General features: G+C 53.0%; 8 protein-coding genes across 8 annotated transcripts; 3 read left to right on the top strand and 5 right to left on the bottom strand.

Moving 5' to 3' along the window:
• Positions 1-159: 159 nt before the first annotated feature.
• Positions 160-1,644, bottom strand: CkaCkLH20_04155 (major facilitator superfamily transporter; the record flags this gene model as incomplete). Its single annotated transcript, XM_038886874.1, has 1 exon — positions 160-1,644. The coding sequence occupies one exon, from the start codon at positions 1,642-1,644 to the stop codon at positions 160-162; it is 1,485 nt and encodes a 494-aa protein (XP_038747578.1).
• A 2,367-nt stretch (positions 1,645-4,011) lies between these two features.
• Positions 4,012-5,880, top strand: CkaCkLH20_04154 (uncharacterized protein; the record flags this gene model as incomplete). Its single annotated transcript, XM_038886873.1, has 1 exon — positions 4,012-5,880. The coding sequence occupies one exon, from the start codon at positions 4,012-4,014 to the stop codon at positions 5,878-5,880; it is 1,869 nt and encodes a 622-aa protein (XP_038747577.1).
• Positions 5,881-6,089: 209 nt separating this feature from the next.
• CkaCkLH20_04153 (glutathione-dependent formaldehyde-activating enzyme) lies at positions 6,090-7,288 on the bottom strand (the record flags this gene model as incomplete). Its single annotated transcript, XM_038886872.1, has 5 exons — positions 6,090-6,422; positions 6,480-6,675; positions 6,761-6,807; positions 6,865-6,939; positions 6,992-7,288. The coding sequence occupies 5 exons, from the start codon at positions 7,286-7,288 to the stop codon at positions 6,090-6,092; spliced, it is 948 nt and encodes a 315-aa protein (XP_038747576.1).
• Positions 7,289-8,858: 1,570 nt separating this feature from the next.
• CkaCkLH20_04152 (cytochrome p450 monooxygenase) lies at positions 8,859-10,646 on the top strand (the record flags this gene model as incomplete). Its single annotated transcript, XM_038886871.1, has 5 exons — positions 8,859-9,224; positions 9,280-9,382; positions 9,445-9,513; positions 9,579-10,157; positions 10,213-10,646. 5 exons carry the CDS (start codon positions 8,859-8,861, stop codon positions 10,644-10,646), a joined length of 1,551 nt encoding a protein of 516 aa, XP_038747575.1.
• Positions 10,647-10,926: 280 nt separating this feature from the next.
• CkaCkLH20_04151 (uncharacterized protein) lies at positions 10,927-12,684 on the bottom strand (the record flags this gene model as incomplete). The annotated part of the gene is made up of 5 exons (XM_038886870.1): positions 10,927-11,852; positions 11,919-12,266; positions 12,338-12,407; positions 12,475-12,561; positions 12,628-12,684. 5 exons carry the CDS (start codon positions 12,682-12,684, stop codon positions 10,927-10,929), a joined length of 1,488 nt encoding a protein of 495 aa, XP_038747574.1.
• A 1,162-nt stretch (positions 12,685-13,846) lies between these two features.
• On the bottom strand, positions 13,847-15,528 carry CkaCkLH20_04150 (uncharacterized protein; the record flags this gene model as incomplete). The annotated part of the gene is made up of 3 exons (XM_038886869.1): positions 13,847-14,602; positions 14,653-14,731; positions 14,780-15,528. The coding sequence occupies 3 exons, from the start codon at positions 15,526-15,528 to the stop codon at positions 13,847-13,849; spliced, it is 1,584 nt and encodes a 527-aa protein (XP_038747573.1).
• Positions 15,529-16,143: 615 nt separating this feature from the next.
• Positions 16,144-17,409, bottom strand: CkaCkLH20_04149 (uncharacterized protein; the record flags this gene model as incomplete). Its single annotated transcript, XM_038886868.1, has 1 exon — positions 16,144-17,409. One exon carries the CDS (start codon positions 17,407-17,409, stop codon positions 16,144-16,146), a length of 1,266 nt encoding a protein of 421 aa, XP_038747572.1.
• A 556-nt stretch (positions 17,410-17,965) lies between these two features.
• Positions 17,966-18,637, top strand: CkaCkLH20_04148 (cytidine and deoxycytidylate deaminase zinc-binding region; the record flags this gene model as incomplete). Its single annotated transcript, XM_038886867.1, has 1 exon — positions 17,966-18,637. One exon carries the CDS (start codon positions 17,966-17,968, stop codon positions 18,635-18,637), a length of 672 nt encoding a protein of 223 aa, XP_038747571.1.
• Positions 18,638-22,088: the final 3,451 nt, after the last annotated feature.

The following is a 22,088-nucleotide window of genomic DNA, read 5'->3' as shown; positions in this document are numbered from 1 at the left end:
GGACAAATCGTTCTTTTACTAAAGTGCATTCAAACTCATTCATATGTTTCTGAAGAACGTTTAGTAGCTACTCCGGTATATTATCTTACAGGAGACTTATGTCTAGTTAGATGTCTGTATTGTTACAAATCTTGCTCAAATATACTTCTGCAATCTTTTTCAAACCTTCTTCCACCTCAAACAAGCCAGAAGAACTGCCAACAGCTGTACTTTAACCAGAGGCTTATCATGAAGATTTCCTGAATCAGCTCTCGGACTCTTCTCCTCATCGCCGTTCCTGCTTTCGACAGTTGCTGGTGAGTCTGGCTCTTCAAACCTCACCTTCCATCCCCGGAGTAGAGTCATACAAAAGGCTGCCGTAATGTACATAAACCCAGTGAACAGTTGTGCGCCAAGATAACTGCCGGTTCCTGAGACTATCTGGAGTGCAATTGGCTCGCTGAACGTAGAGGGTAGCACCATGCTCAACCACATGAGATTCAACCCGGAAGGAACCTGGTTTAACCCCAAAACCTCAGCCATCAAGGGCGCAATTGTAGCCCAGAAGTTTCCGGCAACCAAGCCTTCGCTGATCGCATAGAATATCAAGACCCCATAAGTTCTGGCGTTGACCCAGACGACGAGGGAAAGTACTCCGGCGATAAAAGTCATCAAAGCAGCCATATTCATCCTCCCAAAACCGTCGCTGAAGTACCCGATCAGAGGGCGACCAATGGCCTGACCAAAGTTGAAGAGAGCACTGATAATAGCAGCCTCGGACGGTCGTAGCCCGATCTCCATTGCGAAGTTCGCGAGACTGAAAATGAGAATGAAGTACCCCAGCATCGTGAACGCACTGAAGCCGATGAGTAGAAGATATTCCTTCCTTTTGAAAAGGCTGATCTCGAAAACAGACTGTTTCGAAGTAGTCGCCTTCTTTCGATCGCGTATCAAGATGGTGCAACTCGTGTTGACGCAGAAGGCCAAGACGCCCAAGATTCGGAACGCCCATTGGAGACCCAGGTTACGGATCATCGCACTTGCTGCCAGAGAGTATACAGCTCCTCCTAAGCCAGCTCCTGACAGAGATATACCGCTGGCAAGGGATCTTTTTGTCGTGAACCATTGAGGAACAACAGCTGCGGTCGGGATAAAGAGGAGTCCAAGACCTATGCCGAACAATACGCCTTGCGTCAAGAATAAGTGCCAAATCTCTGACGCAAGGCTTGCCAGTAGTAGACTGGCCGTTTCGAAAACAACGCCGCATAGCATAGTCGGCCGGATGCCATACTTTGTGACCGATAATGTCGCGATGGGAGATGTAAGCAGAAGAAACGCGAGGCTCAGACTCCCAACAAAGGCGTATTTGAGCGGTGATGCATTCGGGAAGGTGTCATGATCGAGGTAGTATGCCAGGAACACGGCATACGCCGAGTTGAACCCCCACGAGTGACCGTTGATGACAGCCGCAGCTGACGTACAAACCCAACCATAACCACCGTCAGGGGGCTCGTCGACCACCTGCCCTTCTGAGATATTGATTTTCTCTGAAGACGACTTATTTTTTCCAGGAATATGAGAATAATCGTTATCAAAGTTTTGTCCAGAACCCGTTGGACTGAGCATCGCCGCAACGTTGCATGCATTTCCAGGAGGAGTGCTCATGATAGTGAGTAGATGATGCTTTCAACAACAATATGAAGAACAGTTGTAGTAGAATAAAGTATCACGGATCACAACAGTAACAGTATATCACAGGGATTTTGAAGAAAATTACACTTACTAAGCGTGTTTAGTCTAGGCGTTTAAAATGAAGGCCGCTCCTCCGATCGGTGTCTTGATTTCGGTAACAAAGTTGCCTTTGATTCAGATCCGACTGAGATCCGAGACCCGGGTTGGCCAATGACACAGCCCATGTCTTTCTAAATAGTGGAGCCATTGATATTTCCTCCGAGTTTACGGTGCTTAAATCACTTAAAACGATTTCCAATTGGTGTGAACCTATTTCATTTCATTTTGATGCAATAAGGTATTCGCTCGTTGTAGAAACACGCGTAATGTTGGGTGTCCATGTCCTTGGGTCGTGCCTCAAAGGTAAAGCGAAAGCGGTATGGATGGTACCGGCAGGCTTTCTCTCGATGACCACTGGACAAAATCAGAAAGACAATACCGAAGTTGAACCTCCATACTTCAAGGTGTCAATCCTGCGCTACGGCAAATATAACAGTTGATAAAGCAAAGTCGCCAAAGTGGGAACATTGGTGTGACTCAGATTCAAGTTCAATATGTGAGGTGAAGCATGTGATCCTCAGGGGCTCTTCGTTCCTCACTGATTCCAGTATTCGTTTCTTCACAAGCTCCTAAATAAAGCACCAAGTATTACTTCCATGCTTATTGCAGACGATAGCAAGTCAAATTTCAGTAACGAGATGCGAAATAAAAAGTCATTCATGTATCTGCAGGCGAAATTCAAATATGAATCTTTGCAGGTTTGCAACGTTGCAAAGCCCGTCATTAGCAAGCTGGATAATAAAGCATTATCATAATGCTTTCGACGGTCGACCATCTTTGTGGCCACCGGCACATGTCGAATACAAGGAATTCAAAGTCGTCGGTCTTAGAAGAAACGTTGAACCACAATCTAACATCATTGACAACGTTGTCTCTCGTCTCTTGCGGTCGACTACTGGAGAACGACTTTCTCATTTGCGGATTTGCACTAGCGAAGTTACACTGTAACGCTTCTAATAGAACCAGAAATGATCGTCCCGTAATAGCATACGCTGTTGGCGAACTGTCCAAACTTCCCTCTTCCATGGTCCGGCTGGGGTATGTCTTTACTTGAGATCTGGCGCCTGTGTCACTGCATTGCACGCGGCCTGGAAGGTATTAATTCCTCGACTTTGATCAACACTTGGCAAGAGCTCCCGGCCGAGAGTTCCGCTGTCCGTCCTCTAAATGTACATGCCGAGTTGCGCATGGAAACCCGCGTTACCGTCTTCCCACCCCTTTTCGTATTCAATACGAAAAAGTGTTATGCGTAACCCAACTTCAGTGTTCGGCATTTGACACCAAGAACGAGTAGTACAAGAGCCAAGGATGCACTTCTCCACAGCTCATTTTGACACTTGTAAGAGCTCGCTTTCGCTTTTACTTGATACGAAAACGCACTCTGTTTTTCATGACATCCGGGTTCTTATAACGCCCCCGATGTCTACTGACAGTGATGTTATGGGGCTGAAAGGCCTGACACAGTGACTAGCAAACAGAAATACGTCAGATGATCAACTAGATCTCATGAAGTTGATGACGTGTCTGACCTCGGAATCTCGCCGCACATGAAATATCTTACGTCCTCCGCCCAGACCAAGCGCAGAGTAATCCTTGATTCCATGTTTTCGACCGTGTCACGCTGTATTCTTCTGATAGGTAGGCTATGGTCGCGACCTCTTTGCCGGGTACAGAATTGGTGGTGTAGCACGAACGAAGCCCATTTCTTTTCAAGACAATCGTCATATCCAATACGATCATCCTTGGCAAGGACGACGAGCTGGGCATCCGTATGAACTTTCATCCAACGATCCTTGAAAGCTGCGGCCGGCTGCGTGTCTTGAACGCCAGGCTATAAAGCAAAACAAACTGCTAAATCGGAAGGGCTCAAAACATCCCGAGTCATCACTCATTTCTCCTGAGACGCTTTCGGGGTCTTTGCCATTCTTTTGATTTCCGTCACTCTTTGAACTGTTGCCTGAAGTATACCTTTGATGCTGAAATCATTTTTCAGAACCCCTTCCGCCTCAGCAAGAAGCGGGAAAATGTCTGCATTGGCTATCTTCTTGTGGGTATTCTCTGTTGTTTAGCTCCTATTGATATTTCAGAGAGTGACCAAAGCTGACCGGATCCAGGACTTCGATTACCTTACTGTCCTTTCCCGGCAGTGTCCTTGCTCGATCCCTCGATCCTACCGCTACAGAATGCATTGGAGCCAATTCCACGGGGCCCTGCCAAGTCACTCCAGACTGCATAGATCCTATGTACAACACTGGTATCATTGACGAGGTCGTGAACCTGTATCTGCCCGCCCCTCACTGGCGTATTTCCGGGCACTTCAATGGCACCCAAGTCGATTTCAATTTCTACCTCCCACCCGAAGAGAAATGGCAAGGCAGATTCTTCAGCTACGTCTATCCCAGCCAGAACTCTACGGCGTCTGATGATAGGATTGCTTTTGCTCTTGACAGCGGAGCCTATCTCATTCAAGTCTCTGGCACATTGGGCTACAGAGCCGACGCTGCTGCGGCCAAATTCTCCCGTTCCATCTTGGACAAATATTATCAGCACGTGCCGGATCATACCCACGGTTACATCTATGGAGGCAGTGGTGGCTCTTTCATGACAATTGGTGCCATCGAGAACACCTTTGGCATTTGGGACGGTGCTGTACCCATCGTCATGGCCTCGCCAGTCTCCATCCCATACAACCACGCAGCACGAAACTTCGCCTCTCTCGTACTGGGAAACAAATCGTCTATAGTCATCGATGCTATCAGAGCTGATGACCTCCAAAGCATTGCTGCCAAGTTGGGTGACGTTGAGACAGCCGCTTTGAAGGAAGCCACAATCATGGGGGTTCCGGTGATGGCATGGGAGAATTACAACAGTCTTGCCAGTACCGAATTCCTCAAGGTTCTCGCGGATACTGTGAAGAACATCGACCCTTCTTACGCTGACGACTACTGGAACAAACCTGGATATCTTGGAACGGAAGACTCGGCACTAGGCAGAATCGTTCGCGGTGCGTTCATCAATTTTACCACCAGTATCGTGGACGTAACTCTCAACGGAAACAATACGCCTGTCGCAGTTGTTCTGGAGAGTTTGCCTGGCAACCTCAATGCTTATGATGGTGTAGAGTTCACGCTTATGGGTGCTGATGGCTCGTCGACATTTGGCTCCATCAACGGCACCTTCAACAATGGAACTACGATGACTTTGACTCAAGACATCCCCCCTTCAGTGTTGGGCAACATCACCAAGGGATACCAAGTTCGCATCGACAACAGATGGTTCATTGCTCTACACTCAGTCTATCGACATCAAATCCCGAGTCGGTCAGGATTTTACGGGTTCGATCAGTTCAGGGGCAGTGATGGGAACCCAATCTACCCTCAGCGTGGTGTAGAAGTCGCTCCCGCTGTTGCACAATCTTCATCCGGAGGAGCTACCCACACCGGCAATATCACCGGAAAGATCATCATGGTGGACAATCTTCTTGACAGCGACGCTTTCCCTTGGCATGCCGACTGGTACAGATCCCAGGTGCGAGAGTCTCTGGGCGATCGTTTCGATGACAATTTCCGCATCTGGTACACCGAGCGCGCCGACCACTTCTTCGATTCCGTTCCAGAGAATCTCCGAGACTTCATTGTGGACTACACTGGCATCTACGAGCATGCCATGCGTAGCCTGGTGGACTGGGTAGAGAAGGGGATTCAACCGCCAGCGTCGACAAATTATACGGTCAGGGACAGCCAGATCGTTGTCCCGGACTCGGCGGATGAGCGGCTTGGCATTCAACCCACCGTCGAGCTCTCAGTCCACGGTCCGCTTTCAGATACGTTTGAGAAGGGGGCCGCGATCAACTTCACCATGAGAGCAACAACGCCTGTGGATGCTGGCAAGGTGGTGGCCGTTGAGTGGGACTTCTTGGGAACAGGCGCCTTCGAAAGCGTTCCCTTCGGTGAAGCTTCCGAAGCAGTTGATTTGGATGCCCAGCACACTTACGGAAGCTCCGGGGTCTACTTGTGTGTGGTCAGAGTGACGTCGCAGCGCGAGGGTAACTCTACTTCGCCCTTCGCTCTAGCAAGAAATTTGGGGAGAGTGCAAGTCATCATCGAGTGATGATGAGAAACAGAGGCTCCATTTCCTGTGCTATATATTCTGAATGACATAGTTTACGTTCAGATGCTTATCCGAATATATTTCATATTGAGCCTAAATCGCCATTGCCTGTGCTATTCTTTGTGACCCGCTCGAGGAATTCCGTCTTTTCCAGCCATTTGTCTCCATTTCTTGTTGCTTCTGTCGGTCTCATGTTGCCCTTAACTGTATTATGGGTTCTTATAGGGCGGTGAAATTTTGTTGGCGCCATTCTTGAGCTCCGGAGCCTTCATCTTAGCAAAGTCTAGATCGGGGAAGATACGCAGATTGATCGGGTGACCAGTCTTCATGCGCTCGCCGAATCCTCCAGTCGGCAAGGCTCCCAGAGCTTTGCGCTCCTCATCTGTGAGAGGGTTGTACTCGTTCGTCATGCACACGCCGCAAATGTTGCAGAATGTCTTGTTGAGGACGTGGCGCCCGAAGCTGTACCGACCGATGTTGGACGGCTCTTTGGCGAATAAGACCACGCGCTCTTTCTTCGGATAGATCCATCTATAAGCATTCTGCTTCGCTATCAGCCTCGCGTTTTATTCTGTTTCTCACGATGACTGATTACTGACCCGCATGCAGATGCTGCAGTTACATTCGGCGATATCATCGTCGCACTTTTCGTCTATCGGCTTGCTCATGAAAGCCACCGTGACTGCACCGCAATGGCATGAACCAGTGATAGGCTTGTATCCGTCAATGTCAGACGGGAAGGGACCCTGGTGGTCTGGCGGTGCGTATTTGTCTCCAAGAGCGGCGCCATCATATCTACGCGGCGAAGGTTTTAGCTAGAGTTGGTTCCTGGACGATCCACCTGGTTGGTTCAACAATTGAAGTTGAGAACAAGACTTACGGCTGTTTTTCAAGCGCCCATGAGTCAACGCCCTGAATGGCCCGCACCTATTTCAACTTCTCGTCAGAAAATGTCGCCAATTGACCAGATACCGATAGTCTTACGTTGAAAGCTCGCCCGTTTCCTCCTATGAACTCGCCCATGACAGGAGTGGCACATGTCGGACAGAACTGCGAGGCCTTGTGAGCGAAACGTCACGTAGCCATTTCTCATACTCAAGGTCTTACATACCTTATGAGCCAGACTTTTCTTCCCAAAAGCGTACTGCGTCAGAGAATCTTTGGTACCTTTGATGATCTCGAACTTGCTACCCTCTGCTGGGAAGACCCAGAGGTACCCCTTTTTGTGGCAGATGCTGCAATTGCACTCCATCGCTGACCTGATTTCGGGGAGCTCGGCCTCGTAGACGAACTCGCCGCAATGGCAATTGCCTCGATACAGGCGCGGTCCATCAGGCTTCTGACCCTCCACTTCACGAGGCTCGGGTTGCTGATCTCCTTCTGACTTCATGCTTCTGGTTGTAACCATGTTGGGCAGTCTAGGAGTATAGCTGATCGAAAGCTTCTGGAGTTTTGGAAGTTTTAGATGGGAAAGAAAACTTCCAAAGTGATGAAGTGAGGAATGCTGGAATACGACGCGGTTTTGATAAGATCTGTACTCGCTTCCAACTGTCAGGATCGTAACCCCGCGTTACCCCGCGCCCTGATATTGATAGGCAACCTTCCTTCTTTAAGACAGGTATGAGTTCAGCTTATGGTGCGTGGCGCACTTAGTTCGAAAGTTGCCATAGAGATGTGAAGCTGAAGGACTCTCTCATTGGCCTTGACTTACATTTGCATGCCGTTTCTGACTTATCTGGCGTTATGCCGGTGCAAGAATTCACCCCGCCTCCGCTTCAATTTCTAGACAGGCGTGAATTGCAGCACTTCCCATGGAAGCAAAATCAGCCCATCCCCAAGCTGCTTGACAGCCACTGACGTCAAGTCAGAGTGCGGCTGACCAGCTTTACTGATCGTATCAAATTTCACGGGTGGATCTTCAGACGTTTGGTGAAACTGGACAATTGCTTGGAGTTCTTCCGATATGTCTTGCCCGTGCACTCACTTGATAGAACTCCGGTCACCGCCTTCAATGCATAAGGTTGCCTGAGATAGTGACATGCAATACTACAACGGTGTTCTTGGCGGCTTGGGGTACGGTGTTATCAGTACGACTCATGTTAGGGAAGTTCAATCACAATGGCCTCTGGCTTCCTCGCGAACAGGTATCCTCTCACATTGATGGTCTGGCGATGGATGGGCTGTATGTAAGAGTAACTATCTGTCTGAGCGGACGATTTCGTCAATATGCTGATAACAGCCTCCGACTTATTCTTAGCGATTTGCTAGTATATCAATCTCGCCGTTGACGATCTTCATGCGTGACAAAATTCAAATGAGATGTGCCATATTGAGGTTGCGTTCGGGCTGCGGACATATGGTCTTGCGATACTCCAAGTTGACGGACTCACCTTGAGAAAGTTGCCGCCTTTAAGTGTTTATCATTGAAGCAAATCTGCGGTGCTTAGGAGCAACGGAGATTGCCAAGGCGGTGACGTGAACGACTACTCTTCAGTTTCACGATCCGGGTACGCTATCCCGCCGGCTGCAAGGGATGAACCGCTTAATCAGCCTGCGCATCCCACGCAATTGAGTTCTTCCAATTAGCTGAACGGTGTTACTGAAATCCGGGTAGGGAGATCCATGGCCGGGACTAGGGTTCCGGCAGGTAGCGACTAGGATGAACATCGTGGCCGGTGGGATACATCTCATCCCCTCCAAACGCAGCCCGCGTGCTCCGTTTGATTCATTGGCCTCTAGTTCATTGGTTCATCCCCAAACATCCGCTGGATAGTGCTATGCAGTTGACAGAATGACGGGCCGTTTCAGTGCAAGTATCGGCCGAACACCACAGCCCCGGCGACGGGTCTACGGACTACCAAAGTCCGTCTCTCGCCGAAGCGGCTCACTATATGTCGTGTTTGCCGTTGCTTTGTTGAACCGGATGAACACATCAAACCATCACTTCAACACTCGGAAAAGCGACAACCACACCGAAGATGGATGTCTTGAACAACACCTCTTTTACCAATGCCGTCACCGATCGGCAGGATGCCTCCACTTCCCCGTGGTACATGGTAGCATCATGCGCAACCGTGATACTGGTTTCGCTGTTCTTCATGAGAGACCAAGGCACCAAGCTCCCGTACTTCAACCCGAAAAAGCCCTTCGAATGGTCTTCTGCTCGAGTTGTGCAGGACTTCGTCATCAACACCCGCGAGAAGCTCTACCTCTCAGCCAACAGTCTGTTGGGAAGGCCGTTCCGTGTGCTGGCTGATGTTGGCGACTGCATCATTCTCCCTCCTGAATTCGGTCAGGAGATTCGCAATGACAAGCGATTCAGTTTCACAGAGGCTCTTTGCGAGGTGAGACTTTGCTACAAGTTTATCAGTTCACGGTAACTTACTGAAAGTCAACCAGGATTTCCAAGGCCACTATGCCGGATTTGACCCGTACAAGGAGGCCTGCAACCCAGCTGAGAGACTTCAGAACGTTGTCAAGTTGAGATTGACCAAGACTCTGGGTAAGCACACGTTGAAAAGCCGTTGCAGAACACTTCGACTCACACGAGGCGCCGCAATTTAGGAAAGATTACGCCCATCCTCGCCTCGGAGGCAGAAATGATCATTCGAGAGACTCTGACTGATTCTAAAGGTAAGTACTATTGAACTGTAGCTGCTTAGCTCTCCGTCACACATGTTCTAACACGAAACATACAGAACCCCAGGAGGTGGTCCTCAAGGAGGTCATCCTCGACACTGTTGCTAGGCTTTCAGGTCGCATCTTCTACGGTGAGCGTCTGGGCCGCAACATGGACTGGCTACACACCGTCGTTGGCTACGTCGAAACGAGCGTGTTCGCCATGCAAGACATGCGCATGTGGCCCGAATTCACCCGTCACATCGTCACTTGGTTTCTCCCCAGACCTCAAAAGCTCCGCGCGTACATCAAGGAAGCAGAGAAATTCGTCAACGAGGAGCGAAGACTCCGGAGCCAGGAGTCCCCGAAGGTTGAGTACAACGACGCCATCGAGTGGTACGACGAGATGGCCAACGGCCAGAAGTACAAGCCGACCCTTGGCCAGCTGATGCTGGGAGCCGTCGCGATCCACACCACGGCCGACCTCGTCGCCCAGGCCATGTACGATATCATGCAGCATCCCGAACTGATCCAGCCTTTGCGCGAGGAGATCATTCAGACCATTAGCGAAGGAGGATGGAAGAAGACCTCGCTCTACAACATGAAGCTTATGGATAGCGTTTTGAAGGAGAGCCAGCGCCTGAAGCCAAACCAGATTGGTATGTCACGTAACATAACAGCCCTAGCAACTCGAGTTTACTGACTTTGAATTAGTTGGAATGACCCGCAAGGCCAAGGAAACCGTCAAACTCTCCGACGGAACTGTCATTGCTCGTGGAAGCTCTGTCTTTGTCTCGGCTGAGCGCATGTGGGATGCCAAGGTCTACGAGAACCCCCTTGAGTTCGACGGCTACCGCTACTTCCGCGAACGCGGTGGCCCGAACGATGCCGTCAGCCAGTTGGTGAGCACCAGTACCAGCCACATGGGCTTTGGTCACGGTATTCACGCCTGCCCTGGCCGCTTCTTCGCCGGCAACGAGGCCAAGGTGGTCATGGCCCATCTTCTTCTCAAGTACGACTTCGACTTCATCCAAGGTCAGAAGCCGAAGTGTATGGAATACGGTTTCACTTGCGAGTCCGATGGCTCCCTTAAGGTGAAGGTCCAGAGGCGACAGGAGGAGATTGACTTGTCGGTCCAGGAGTACTGAGTAATTTTCGAAGCTGGCCTTTAATCTTTTGGGTCGCGTGCATTGAACATGAGCGAACATGGTTGCGGTAAGGATAAAGAGGAAGTTGATTGTTAGAGTCGCATAGGGATGCATCAGATTGGCAAGCTTTCATTTGTATGGTTTCGCAAGTACATATTTCAATAGAGTAGGCAGAATCCCATCTTTCGGTTTTTTGACGTGTACGTAGACCTATCTGGGTTTGCCTCAATTGTTCGCGATAGCAAGAATTTGAGCAAGTCGCATGCAGTCCGCGCTGCTTCTACTTCGACAAACTACCCTTGCGAGGATGAAAACGAACCATCACAGGAGGTTTTTTCCACATGAAAAACAACTTCGACTCATTAACGAAATTGAGCTCCTCATTGACAAGTTCCCAATCATACTTGAACACCATCTTCGCCAAGATGATGTGCATCTCGAGGTAGGCTAAGTTGATCCCCAGACAGGCACGGGGTCCTCGAGAGAAGGGCTGACTAGCCTCCTTATTATCGCTGCAGGACTCGTCCATCCAACGTTCGGGCCTGAAAGAGTGAGGATCCTTCCAACACCGCGGGCTGTGAGACATGGCCCAGGGGTCCACGCTGACCGTCACACCCTCCGGGACTTCATGGCCATCAATGACAGCACCCGGGCACACCCGCGGTAGTCCAAAGGGGCCGGGCGGGAATATGCGCAGACTCTCTTCGATGACCGCGTTGAGGTACGGCAACTTGGCGGCTGCCTCGCCGGTAATCTCATCTATGGAGCTAAACGCCCCTCGAACTTCTTCGTTCAGCTTATCGAGATACGTCGTATTCTTCAGGAGGAAATAGCTCAACACGAGCAGGCAGGTCGTTGTCGTCTCGGAGCCTCCTACGATCAGCGTGCTCGCTTGCTGTATAAGCTCGGACTTGGGCACCTCGCTGCCGCCTTTGCGTAGGATGTAGGAGAAGAAGTCACTGCGGTGTCGAGAGTCGCCCATCTCGAGACGTTTGTCCAGCTTTTCTTCGGTCAGCCTGTGGTGCTCGGCAAACATGGCCGCCGCGTTCTTTGGTAGCATGAACGGCAGCGCTAGGTTGATGATTGGGAGACGTTTGCGAAGGCTGCTGAGCCCGTTGAAGTAACAGCCGTCGATGATCAGAGAGACCCAGAAGTTGGTCTTCCCTTGAGCGACGGCGTGGAAGGACTCTCCGAAAGTAAGATCGCCTGCGCGAGTGTCATTACGCTGGTTGCTTGGACTACGAAGACAAGAGGTGGAAGCGTCAGACGTACCAATGATGTCGAATGTCAGCCAGGTGAAAGCTTCGTCGAGGTTGATTCCTGCGCCTTCCGGTCGACCGATTCGCTCAATTTGATCGAGGAACATATCGACGTATTGGTGAATGACCACCTCTTGATCGTGGAGGGCCTTCGCGCTGAAGGCATGCGCCAGATATCTCCTCTGTCTGGCATGTTCTTGAGGGCTTATTATAGAGACAATACCTGGGCTTGTGCCGTCGAAGTCGTAAAACGCCCCTTTCAGAAATGTCTGCTTCCCCTTGACGGCATGGCCGTATATGTCGCGATATGCCTGCGGCGTCGCAAACGATAGTTCATTGGGAGCGATCCTGACGACCCCGCCTGTCAACGAGGACATCGATATCGTCAGCTGGGTATTCGGCCGTAGCTACTTCTCCTGTAGAGCCACTGACCATACTTTCCGTGGGTTCTCTCCATGATAAAAGGGTGTCGGCCGGATGTCCATGATGCCGCGTACCAGAGCTATGAACTGTGATCAGTCGTCCCATGCAACTTCTATTAGGATGCTCGAGATTCTCATCGCACGTACATCCGATAAAGCCGCCAGCCTTGGTCCGGGATACTTGGCGAGTGGGTGGAAGAACAAGCGGTAGATGCATAGAAGGACGACATATCCCTAGATGAAAGATACATGTCGTCAGCCAGCTTGATCGTGAGGGAACCTCCCGGCGGCCACACGTACTACTCCACCGAGTGTTGCGACAATAGCAATCGATGAGCCCGTGAACATTATCATCATTCGAAGAGGAGTTTGCAATCTTGCTTGATGTTATGGTTTTTTACTGATGAATAACTGTCCACGAGAAGTGTTTCCGACCAGACGTGAATGAGGGACGACAAATCAAGCAGGAGCGAAGCCGACTTCGCGATGTTTTTTGACGGGGGGTTTAGACTTTACATCGCCCCCAAGGTTTTAGAATCCCCATCTTTGTTTAATGCTTTCCCATTCGATTTCCCCTTCGACCAACAGACGGAGAAAACCCTAAGCTCATGAGTCGTAAGCCTCCGTGTGAGGAGACCAGAACTTAGTATTCGTGCCCAAATTGGCAACTTCACTTGTAGTGCAGCCGACCGAAGGTCGACTGATTTTCTACCCAGTGGCATTTGCCGAGGCAACGGTGAAAGAGAATGCATAAAAGGCCAGCTCTATTTACTCTCATCGTATTCGTTGATGCCAGATACAGCTCTAATGGTAGGAAGAAGTGCGACGGTGGAGGAAGTAGCCGACCTCCGCTGGCCTCGGAATTAAAAGAGTCGCCAGTAGACTGTGCCGCATCAGGCCGTGGAAAACACCGCGTAGCATGCTCAGCTCACTTGGCGTGTAACGCAAGCATTCAGGGAACAGATTTTGAAACTGCAAAGTTGGTGGAATCTACACCACATAGAGGGCGAGTAGAGAATACGTCATGTTGGATCGCCCCTCATCATGGCCTCCCTGGTGAGACGACGTTGTCTTCAGCCACCCGGATGTGTCTTAGACAACGCCGTTCGGTAATCGGGATGCCAGATCCACCTTCATCGCCCGGGAGACTTTTCGAATCAGCTTGTGTGTCCTTGCTACAAGGGAGTTTCTCAAGGGATCACTTAGCTCCTGATGGCTTAAGCCGCCGGAGCTTTCATGATTGAAACAAGCTGCCGCAGTTGCCGCTGGGTGAGAAGTATGCTGTTTGATGCCGGAATCCGGCTGCGGTAGCGTCGAGCGCTATCTGGTACTCTGGTAAGGGAGCCGAAGATGAGGTCGGGTTCAGCTGTTTGTGTGAGTTAGCGTTAAGTGGGTGTTTTCAAGGCTAGCTGGAGGCGGTGTAAGAATAGATTGACGAGATGTAATTACTGCTTGAAGCCTAATGAGAGTAACAGGAAATGGTTTGTATGATACAGGAAGCCGCGACTGCTGTGGCCCTTCACGATCTTCCGGACGGTGCGCTCGAACTAGACCTCCGCCTCTGGTTCAGCGGCCTCGCGTCGCCATTGACCCGCCCGTTAGCCTGGCCCCTCGCCATCGCCTGCGTAGCAGCCAGGACGACGGTTTGATCCGACCACAAGCCGACCCCGGGATGGATGACATTGACCGTGTCCTCGCCCTCCTCCATGACGACCTGCGGGAACAACGTGGCGACGACCATGCCGGGTCCGCCGGCCGCGGTCTTGGCACGAGTTCCGTACTCTTCCCACAGCTTCGGCCTGTGTCCCTCGTCTTCAATCTCCTCGATCTCCTCGTCCTCGAGGTCCTCGCTCAGGAAGAGCTGCTTGGAGTGCTGCAGCTCGCTCCACAACTTGGCGCCGGCCTCGAAGAATCTGGTGAGGCGCTGCTGGAGGGCGATGTACTTGGTCGCGGGAACGAAGGCGCAGAGCTCGCGGTAGACCTCGTCCTTGGCCTGGCCGGCGACGTTCTTGCCGGAGCCGTTCCTGTCGCAGGCGGCGAGGATCTGGCAGCGGAAGATGGTGGCGCGCTGGATGTCTTCGCTGAGGTACTCGAGAATGTCGGCGCCCGCTCCGTGGAGGTCCTGCGGGAGGAAGAAGGGCTGGAAGATGTGGGAGCGGAGGAATCTCGCGATCACGGCCTGGGCGACGAGGCAGCGGAGATCGGGGGTCGAGCCGGACTTCGGGAGAGGGACGCGTCTGAGGTACTCGAGGTGGTGAGGTAGGGTGACGGTACTCTATTTCTTTTGTCAGTGTTTTGGAGGTGCGATTGGAAGAGGGCGCTTACGAGTGTGTTGTCGGATTCTCTGAAGAACTCTGTTACCAGGCCACGAGACTCCTCCGCGAACGCATCGATCTCACGGCGACTGTTAAGTGTTAGCGTCATGCATGGATTGGAGTAATGACAGACGTACAATCTGGTGAGCTCTCGGTCGTCGTAGTCGTACAAGAGGTTGACGCCGACGTCCTTCTGCAATTGTTGGAGGTCGGATTCGAAGATCTGGAGTTCGGCTTCTCTCGACTGCAGGTCAGCAGCCAGAAGTGTCTTTTCCCTCGCGACCCTATCTCTGTCAGAGGTCAGAGCCTCGACCTGGGCCGAGGACTTGTCGGATGCTTCCTGCAGCTCCGCCACCTTCTGTCTCGCTGCCTCGACTTCCTCCTCCTTGACCTTCAGGTGCTGCTGCGCTTCATCGAGCCTCTGACTGGCGACAGCGCTCTCGGCCTTGGTCTGGTTGTGAACACCGACCCTCTCTTCGAACCCTTCGATCAAGACGCGGCGGGCTTCTTTCTCGGTCTCAAGTTCAGTCTTGATTTTGCCGACCTCGGTCTCTTTCTCTTCCCGGATGAGGCGGATCTGTTTCTCTGTCTCCGTTCTGATTGCGGCGACCTCGGAACTCTTCTCCGCCAACTCTTTCTCCTTCTCCAATCTGACATCGTCGATTTCCTTTGTCTTTTCCTCGACCTCTTTCCTGAGCCTCTTTTCACTTTCCATGAGCTTTTCGAGGTCGGGGAGGCCGCTCAACTCTCTTTCCATGTTGTTGGCGGAAGAGATCATGCCGCGTATCGCCTCGTACAGCTTGGAGCCTTTGAAAGATGGTTTGAGATTGCCATTGCCATTGGTGACGCCGTTGATGGCGGGTTTTGTCTTTGACTCTGCTGCCATCTTTGTGGTGGTGATTATTCAACAAAATAGAGTGTGAACTGGAAAGATTCAGATTGAGAGATATCGAACTCTTCTCTCCGGTCATTATATGTCCTCAATTCCCAGCGGGTGATAACCAGAGCCCAAGACAGACCCGAGTCCCATTGGCAGCCTCGCTAGACCCTATGGCCGTGGCCATTCTCTGTGATTTGCGAATGCTGGAGGCCGTACGGCAAGATGGTGTGATGTCGCATGTGTAGCCGATTCATTCGTCAAGCTCGCCTCGTTGGGTTTTCGTCCAGTCGAGAACGGTTCGGTTCGCCCCTCGGGCATGGCGGCACGGCAGCAGCTGCACGTCTGTCTGGCGCGGGGTAGCGGGACCGCGGCCGCCGGCGAGGCTTCCGGAATCGACAGAGAACGGTTGGAGAAATGCGAAGAATCGGGCATGTGGGATTATCCGTAAATAGTTGTTCTGGCCGGGCTGATGTGGTTTTCGGGTAGCAATGAAACGCGTCGCGTCAACCACTCGTCCTAGCCGAGTGCCAACTGGCGTGGCAGCATTGGGTAGGTAGCCAAGTCAGATCAGCTGATTGCCCAACCATGCCCAAACGCCAACAACGGAGAGCTTTTGGATGATCAGCAGACATGGCCCGGCGGCAGCATTTTGCGTCTGTTTTCGAAAAGATACAAGAGTATCTCCTGTGGCTCTCCACCCAACATCGGCAACGGTATCGCGGCCTGTTCGGCCACAGTCCAACCATCCTTCTTGATAAGCTCCCAAAGACGGTCTTCGTCAGCGTGGCGGACCTTCATCGCCACCAAGACCCGGGTCACGACCTCCTCGGTCCTCTCTTTCATTGCGTTGTTCTGCTTATGGATGGCCGTCCAAGTATCGATGAGAGCGGGCAACGCGTCGACGTTGTAGGTGCAGTCGCTGAGGACCACCAAGTCCCAAAACTCGGCTTCAACAGACCTTCCGAAACCCATATCTCGCCCATAATCCCAGTCGAGGTCTTCAAACCGCGGTTCGATCCTGCTACCGCTCGTTCTGGCCATGATATCGAGGTTGGACAGGACTCGTTCCTCGGCCTCAGGGAGGTCGGTCATAACAATGTCAACCTTGGGTCCGTAGCCGAGCCCGCCTTCGCGACGGATCATATGCGTCAACCCGATTCCAAAGATTCCAACGCCACATCCGAGCTCGAGGATGTTGAGAGGTTTGTTGTCCAAAAGTAACGATTGCAGCGTACGCATCGCCAGAGGGTGCCCAGCAGCCAGGCCCGAGTCTCCATTGCAGAGCAGCCATAACCTCGAAACGACCACCATTCCTGCATCCCATACATGACGGGCGATGCTCTCGCCAATGTCTTCTTCCACTTCGATGCACGGCAGCGGCTCACTGCCAAGTCGTAATCGTCGGAAACACGTCGTCGGCGCCCTGGGAGATTCCTTGTTGGATCCGATCGGCCACGTGACAGGTACATCGACGTCCGCCCAAAGCGGCACAATCTTCCCCTCTTCGCCGTTGAGTCCGGCCATCGCGATGTCCGCTGCAGTCTCAGCAGACCGTCCCGAGCCAGCTTCGATGTGCACTCTCAGAGGTGTTTCGCAGTTGAACTCTGGCTTGAGGTGTTGAGCCGGGAAATCGGCTTTCATGATACGCATGCCGGAAGTCCACTGAAGCAGCTTCTCTCCAGCGAGAGTCATCGGCTTTTGCTTTTGGCATTTCCCCGGCGGGTGTTCCCAGCCGAGCTTGATCTTGATAGGGACCGGCTCGTCATGAGCGAGGAACGAATCGCCAAGGTCGGTTGTGACGGTGAGAACGACATTGAGAGACCATGGGTTCTTCTTCTCTTTCTGGTACGTGAGCTTCGGGGCTCGGAGAAGCCGTATATAATGCATTGGGTCTGATCAGTCAAAAATGACTTCTTGGCTTGTGGTATCTTGTTTTGGTGGTTTGTGTTTTTGTCAAGTGATTGAAGAGTCGGGACCGGTCCCGGGCTTAGTCATGGATGTACCTGGAGCGCTGAATTACCGCCTGCACCTCGTCCACCGCCTATTTCCTCCAGGTCCTCGTTCGGCAAGCACAGCTTTCTCTGGACATCTTCATCGGACACCAGAACATTTCAACTACACAAGCGCGACCATGAGGCCGATCTAGTGATCCCTCAGACTCATCAGCTCCGAACAGGAAACGTCTCGAAGCGGAGGTCGCCGCGACCGGACGCTATGGACGGCAATACGCACTACGGACGACTCCGATAGCAGGAGGTCGGCGCCACTTCTTCGCCGTGATAAGCATCACGGCGATAAAAACCACCAGCAGAACCAGGACCGCCCCAGGCCCGTATCCATGGAGTGAAGCAAAACGGCTTTTCGCGATAGACTCACACTACCACTCTAGCTGCCAGCCAACCTTCTAGCCTCAGGTAGCTCAAGCGACCGACCGACCCTCACGATGGCCGAAGACCCTCTCCCCAAGCGCGACCCGAAGACCCTCCTCTCGTCCCTCCTCGAGCTCACCGAAAACCGCATCGTACCCCTCACCCAGCGCGGCGTCTCCTCGGGAAGCAAACTCTTCGGCGCCGCGATCGTCTCCTCCGCGACCCTCGAGCCCTTCACCGTCGCGACCAACGACGAGCGCGCCTCCCCCCTCCTCCACGGCGAGATCAACTGCATCCAGCAGTTCTTCACCACAACCCACCCGGACCCGTCCACGCGCCCCTCGCCCCGGACCGACTGCCTCTTCTTCGCGACCCACGAGCCCTGCTCCCTCTGCCTCAGCGGCATCGCCTGGTCCGGCTTCCGCGAGGTCTACTACCTCTTCACCTACGAGGACAGCCGCGACCTGTTCGCGATCCCGCACGACATCAACATCCTGGAGGAGGTGTTCCGCGTGCGCGCCGCGGGGGAGACGGACGAGGCGCTGGGCAGGAGGGAGCTGTACAACCGGACCAACAAGTTCTTCACGGCGCGGAGCCTGGCGGATCTGGTGGGGGAGCTGCCGGAGGAGGAGAGGGCTCGCTGGAGAGGGGAGACGGAGCGCGTCAAGGGGCTGTACAACGCGTTGAGCGACACATATCAGGAGGGCAAGAAGGCCGGCGCGGAGAGCTCGAGCGTGTGGAAGTAAGCGCCGTAATTCGTCAATGGCCGCGTCGGGAGGGTATTTGGGGGTCGGCGGGGGCTGGAAATCGACGCCGTTGAACGCGCCGGCGATCGCAAAGATGAGGGCCAGATTGGCGGCTATCTTAGCAAACTATTTACGTATGCGCTGGCGGAAGCCAGTCCAGATCTAGTGATTATGCCAGCGCGACTTCTTTTTCAGTCCTGGTCTTCCAGCTTCATCGGATTTCTTCCGTCGACATGCGGATGCTTTGGCCATGTTCTACCGAAATGCTTACTTACAACTGCATCCTTGACCTCATTCAGTTCGCCGGGCAAAGACCTCCGTCGCGGTAAGGGAAGGACAGCGACTCTGCAGAGATCAACGATGCATATGGCCCCCCGTTGGTGACTGCCGACGACGATCCAGCAGACCCAAGGCAGCCAGATTCGCGTCGAGTCCGAACCGGTCGGTCAGTCAGTCATTCAGTCAGCCCTCTTCCCGCCCCCGAAAGCTGCCATGCCGCCGGTGAAGAAACCGGACCCCAAACCAACGCACAGTGCTGAAGAACCAGCCTCTCGTGAAGAAGCGAACGAAGGTGCATGGCGCGGGGTAAAGGCAGGATAAGCACAGCAAAAATAGCGGGGTGGGAGGATTCTCTTGGTCGGCACGAAGTACTCCAAGTACCTCTTCTCCAACCTCCACGCCCCCCCCTTGACGATGCGTACTATGCTCATTGGTCATGATCGGGCCACTCTCGACATTTCCATGTGGCCCCCGCGACTTTACGTGCATGAGAGGCGTGTTCTTTCGGGCGGCGTGGAGAGCACGTTGTCGCCCGTATTGGTACAGGACGGGGAGTCCAGGTTGGTGGTGATCGCCGTCTTCTTTCACGAGGGCCTTCCTGTCTCCCGAAGCTGGACCGAAGCCTCATTTGAGCCACCGCGCGGGAGTGGTATCACGAGCTGAACGTATATCCGAGAAGAAAGCGACACTACTGCGGTGCGAGTATTCTTGAGTTGGGTTTGACGCCGCCGGGGCTGGGCTGCATCTTGGGAGCTGCGCCTGGAAGGTGAACTAACTCCAGGGAGACACGAAACGCCGTGCAGGAGGAAACTCCGCTGTAGCACCACGTTAACGGGGACAGGAATAGCAGTGGGTGGCAGAGAGAGGGCTGCTGGAGGAACACGTCCGCAAACTGCCAACTGCTGCTACCCACCTCCTTTCGTTTCGTTGGGTGTTCTCGTCTCGAAGATGCTGCGTTACCCCTCCTCTCCTTCGCATGTGGCATCCCGGGCTGGCAGGGGAGGGAGGAAGGGATTGGAAAGAAACAACGCAGCAGCCCACCGCGGCGGCCGGCCGGACAAACGCGGCGCGGACAGGCGCGGGGAGCGGCAGAGAGGCCTATCACGGGGGTCTTCGCGGGCCCAGTCCAGAGACCGTTGAGATCTGTCCGCCGTACGAGAGCATCATCAATCTTTTCATCGCCGTGTTCCGTGCGACGAGAGACAGTTGGCTCGGGTTCAGCGCGGCCGCGGCGGTTAGAAGAGACCTGACCTGCGGAAGGCAGGGAGGGAATCGTGGGCAGACCGAGATCGAGGTGGTGGTGTGCGCAGCTCACGTCCCGTTGGTTGGATTGATGATGACAAGTGACGGTTCAGTCCGAACACCCACCCTCCAGTCCGCTTGGGGACGGGCCGACACACAGAGCAGCACGGCGAACCGTCGAAGGCATGCCTGCCCTGGTAGGTTCAGGGTTCAGAAGCGGAGAGAGAGAGAGAGAGAGAGAGAAAGAGGACGAACCAACAACCTGTCCGAACATGGGTTGCGGAAATGACGCAAAGTTGGTCTGTAATCGGCCGCCCCAAGAATATCGAGGTGCATCTGGCTCTGCAGACTGCAGACCGCGGCGCAGCGGATGATGTTGCTGTGCCGCGCTGTGCTTCTCGCGCAGTACAGAGAGAATATTGCATGTCTGCGCTGCGGTTCATTTGCACACGAACGCTGCGGTCGGGATTATCTCTGCTGGAAGCCAGTCAAAGTCTGTCACCGGTGGGTAGCAGCAGTGAGTAACACGGCAGCGGCGCCTCTTCTGCGGTGCGAGGTGAGTGAGAGTGAGAGTAAGAGTGAGATAGTAGGTGGTCAGCTTATTCAGTGTCAGATAGGTAATCAAGGGCTGAGCAGACGCTGCGAGACATTTGAATGCAACTGTGGCATTTTCTTTTTTGAGATGTTTGGGGGTTACATCTCTGGGTCGGAACGGCGGTTAGAGCCAGGCACTAGATAAACCATCTCAGAGACTTGTGTTGGTTCCTGGGCGGAAAGGATGAGATCCCATGGTCATGATGTCAGTTGCCGGTTTGACGTGAACAGGAAAGCAAGTCTGGGATCTGAGAAGGATAGAGGCGCATTTCCAAGGCCTTCCCCTCCTTCAATCGTGCTTCCCCCTCACCTGGTTTCGATATGGCTATCCACACTTCCAGATTCGATGAGGAACAGATATCCCCTGTGGTTTTCGACAGATGGGTCTCGACAGGGCTCACCTCACGATGGGTTTTATCCACTTCGATATCGAACGGCTATCCCCTGCCTTTGAAGTTGACGATGTCATCTTGGTGATCTGGTCAGTTGTCAGACGAACGAACATCATTGGCTATTGGCAGAGAATGCAAAGCCTACCTACCCGTCTTTCGAATTGCCCGATTTGTGTATTTCACTGCAATTTTAAAGCCTCTCCAGAGGATGCAATGCCTCAGCTCAAGGCGGGAGTCGTCCTGGTCATGCAGATCTGACCTGCATTCCCGCCGGGAAAAGTGCAAAACAACTCTCGTCTGCAACCTCGTTGTTCACTGCAATCTTTACTCATTCACAGGGAACAAGTCAGCTCAACTTGGGTTCTTCAAGGAGTCCTTTTCCACGATGAGGTATCGGAACTATGCTGAAGGCATCCCTAGATTGCGTCCAATCTTCACCCTTCACTAGGAGAATCAACCCCTCAATAGAAACCAACTGATGTCTCTCCGCATCTATCCAGTCTCAACCGACTTCTTCACCGTTGGAAAGGGAGCCGTCAAACATCCAAGGGACCGACTCAGCCTCCTCAAACCACAGCGGGAGGAGCGGCATCCTCCAAAATCCCATCACCAGTCCATCCAAGACACGGCTTCCCGCCTCTGATCCCATCACCAGACCGTCCGTCCGTCAGTCAGCCGCGAATTCCGTACCATGATACGACGATTCACAACAACCGCCGCCTCGTAAGGCTACCACCGGGGCCCCCTCATCCGCGAATCTAGGCCCCCAATCGTGCACATTCACGAGATCCTCGCTCCCTCACGCCGTCACCAATCATCTCGCAAGCCACAGTACCACCAAAAACCGCAGCCTGCTTCGTCGTCGTACCTTGCACTTTTTAGGAATCCCGTATACCTACCTCCAACCGAGTAAGACATGCCTCCAAACAACGTGGTGCTTCCCG

Source organism: Colletotrichum karsti (genome assembly GCF_011947395.1).
Source record: "Colletotrichum karsti strain CkLH20 chromosome Unknown Scaffold11, whole genome shotgun sequence".
NCBI classification, from domain to species: Eukaryota; Fungi; Ascomycota; class Sordariomycetes; order Glomerellales; family Glomerellaceae; genus Colletotrichum; species Colletotrichum karsti.
Note: the sequence above shows the minus strand (reverse complement) of the source record. Positions and strands in the feature narration are given on the sequence as shown.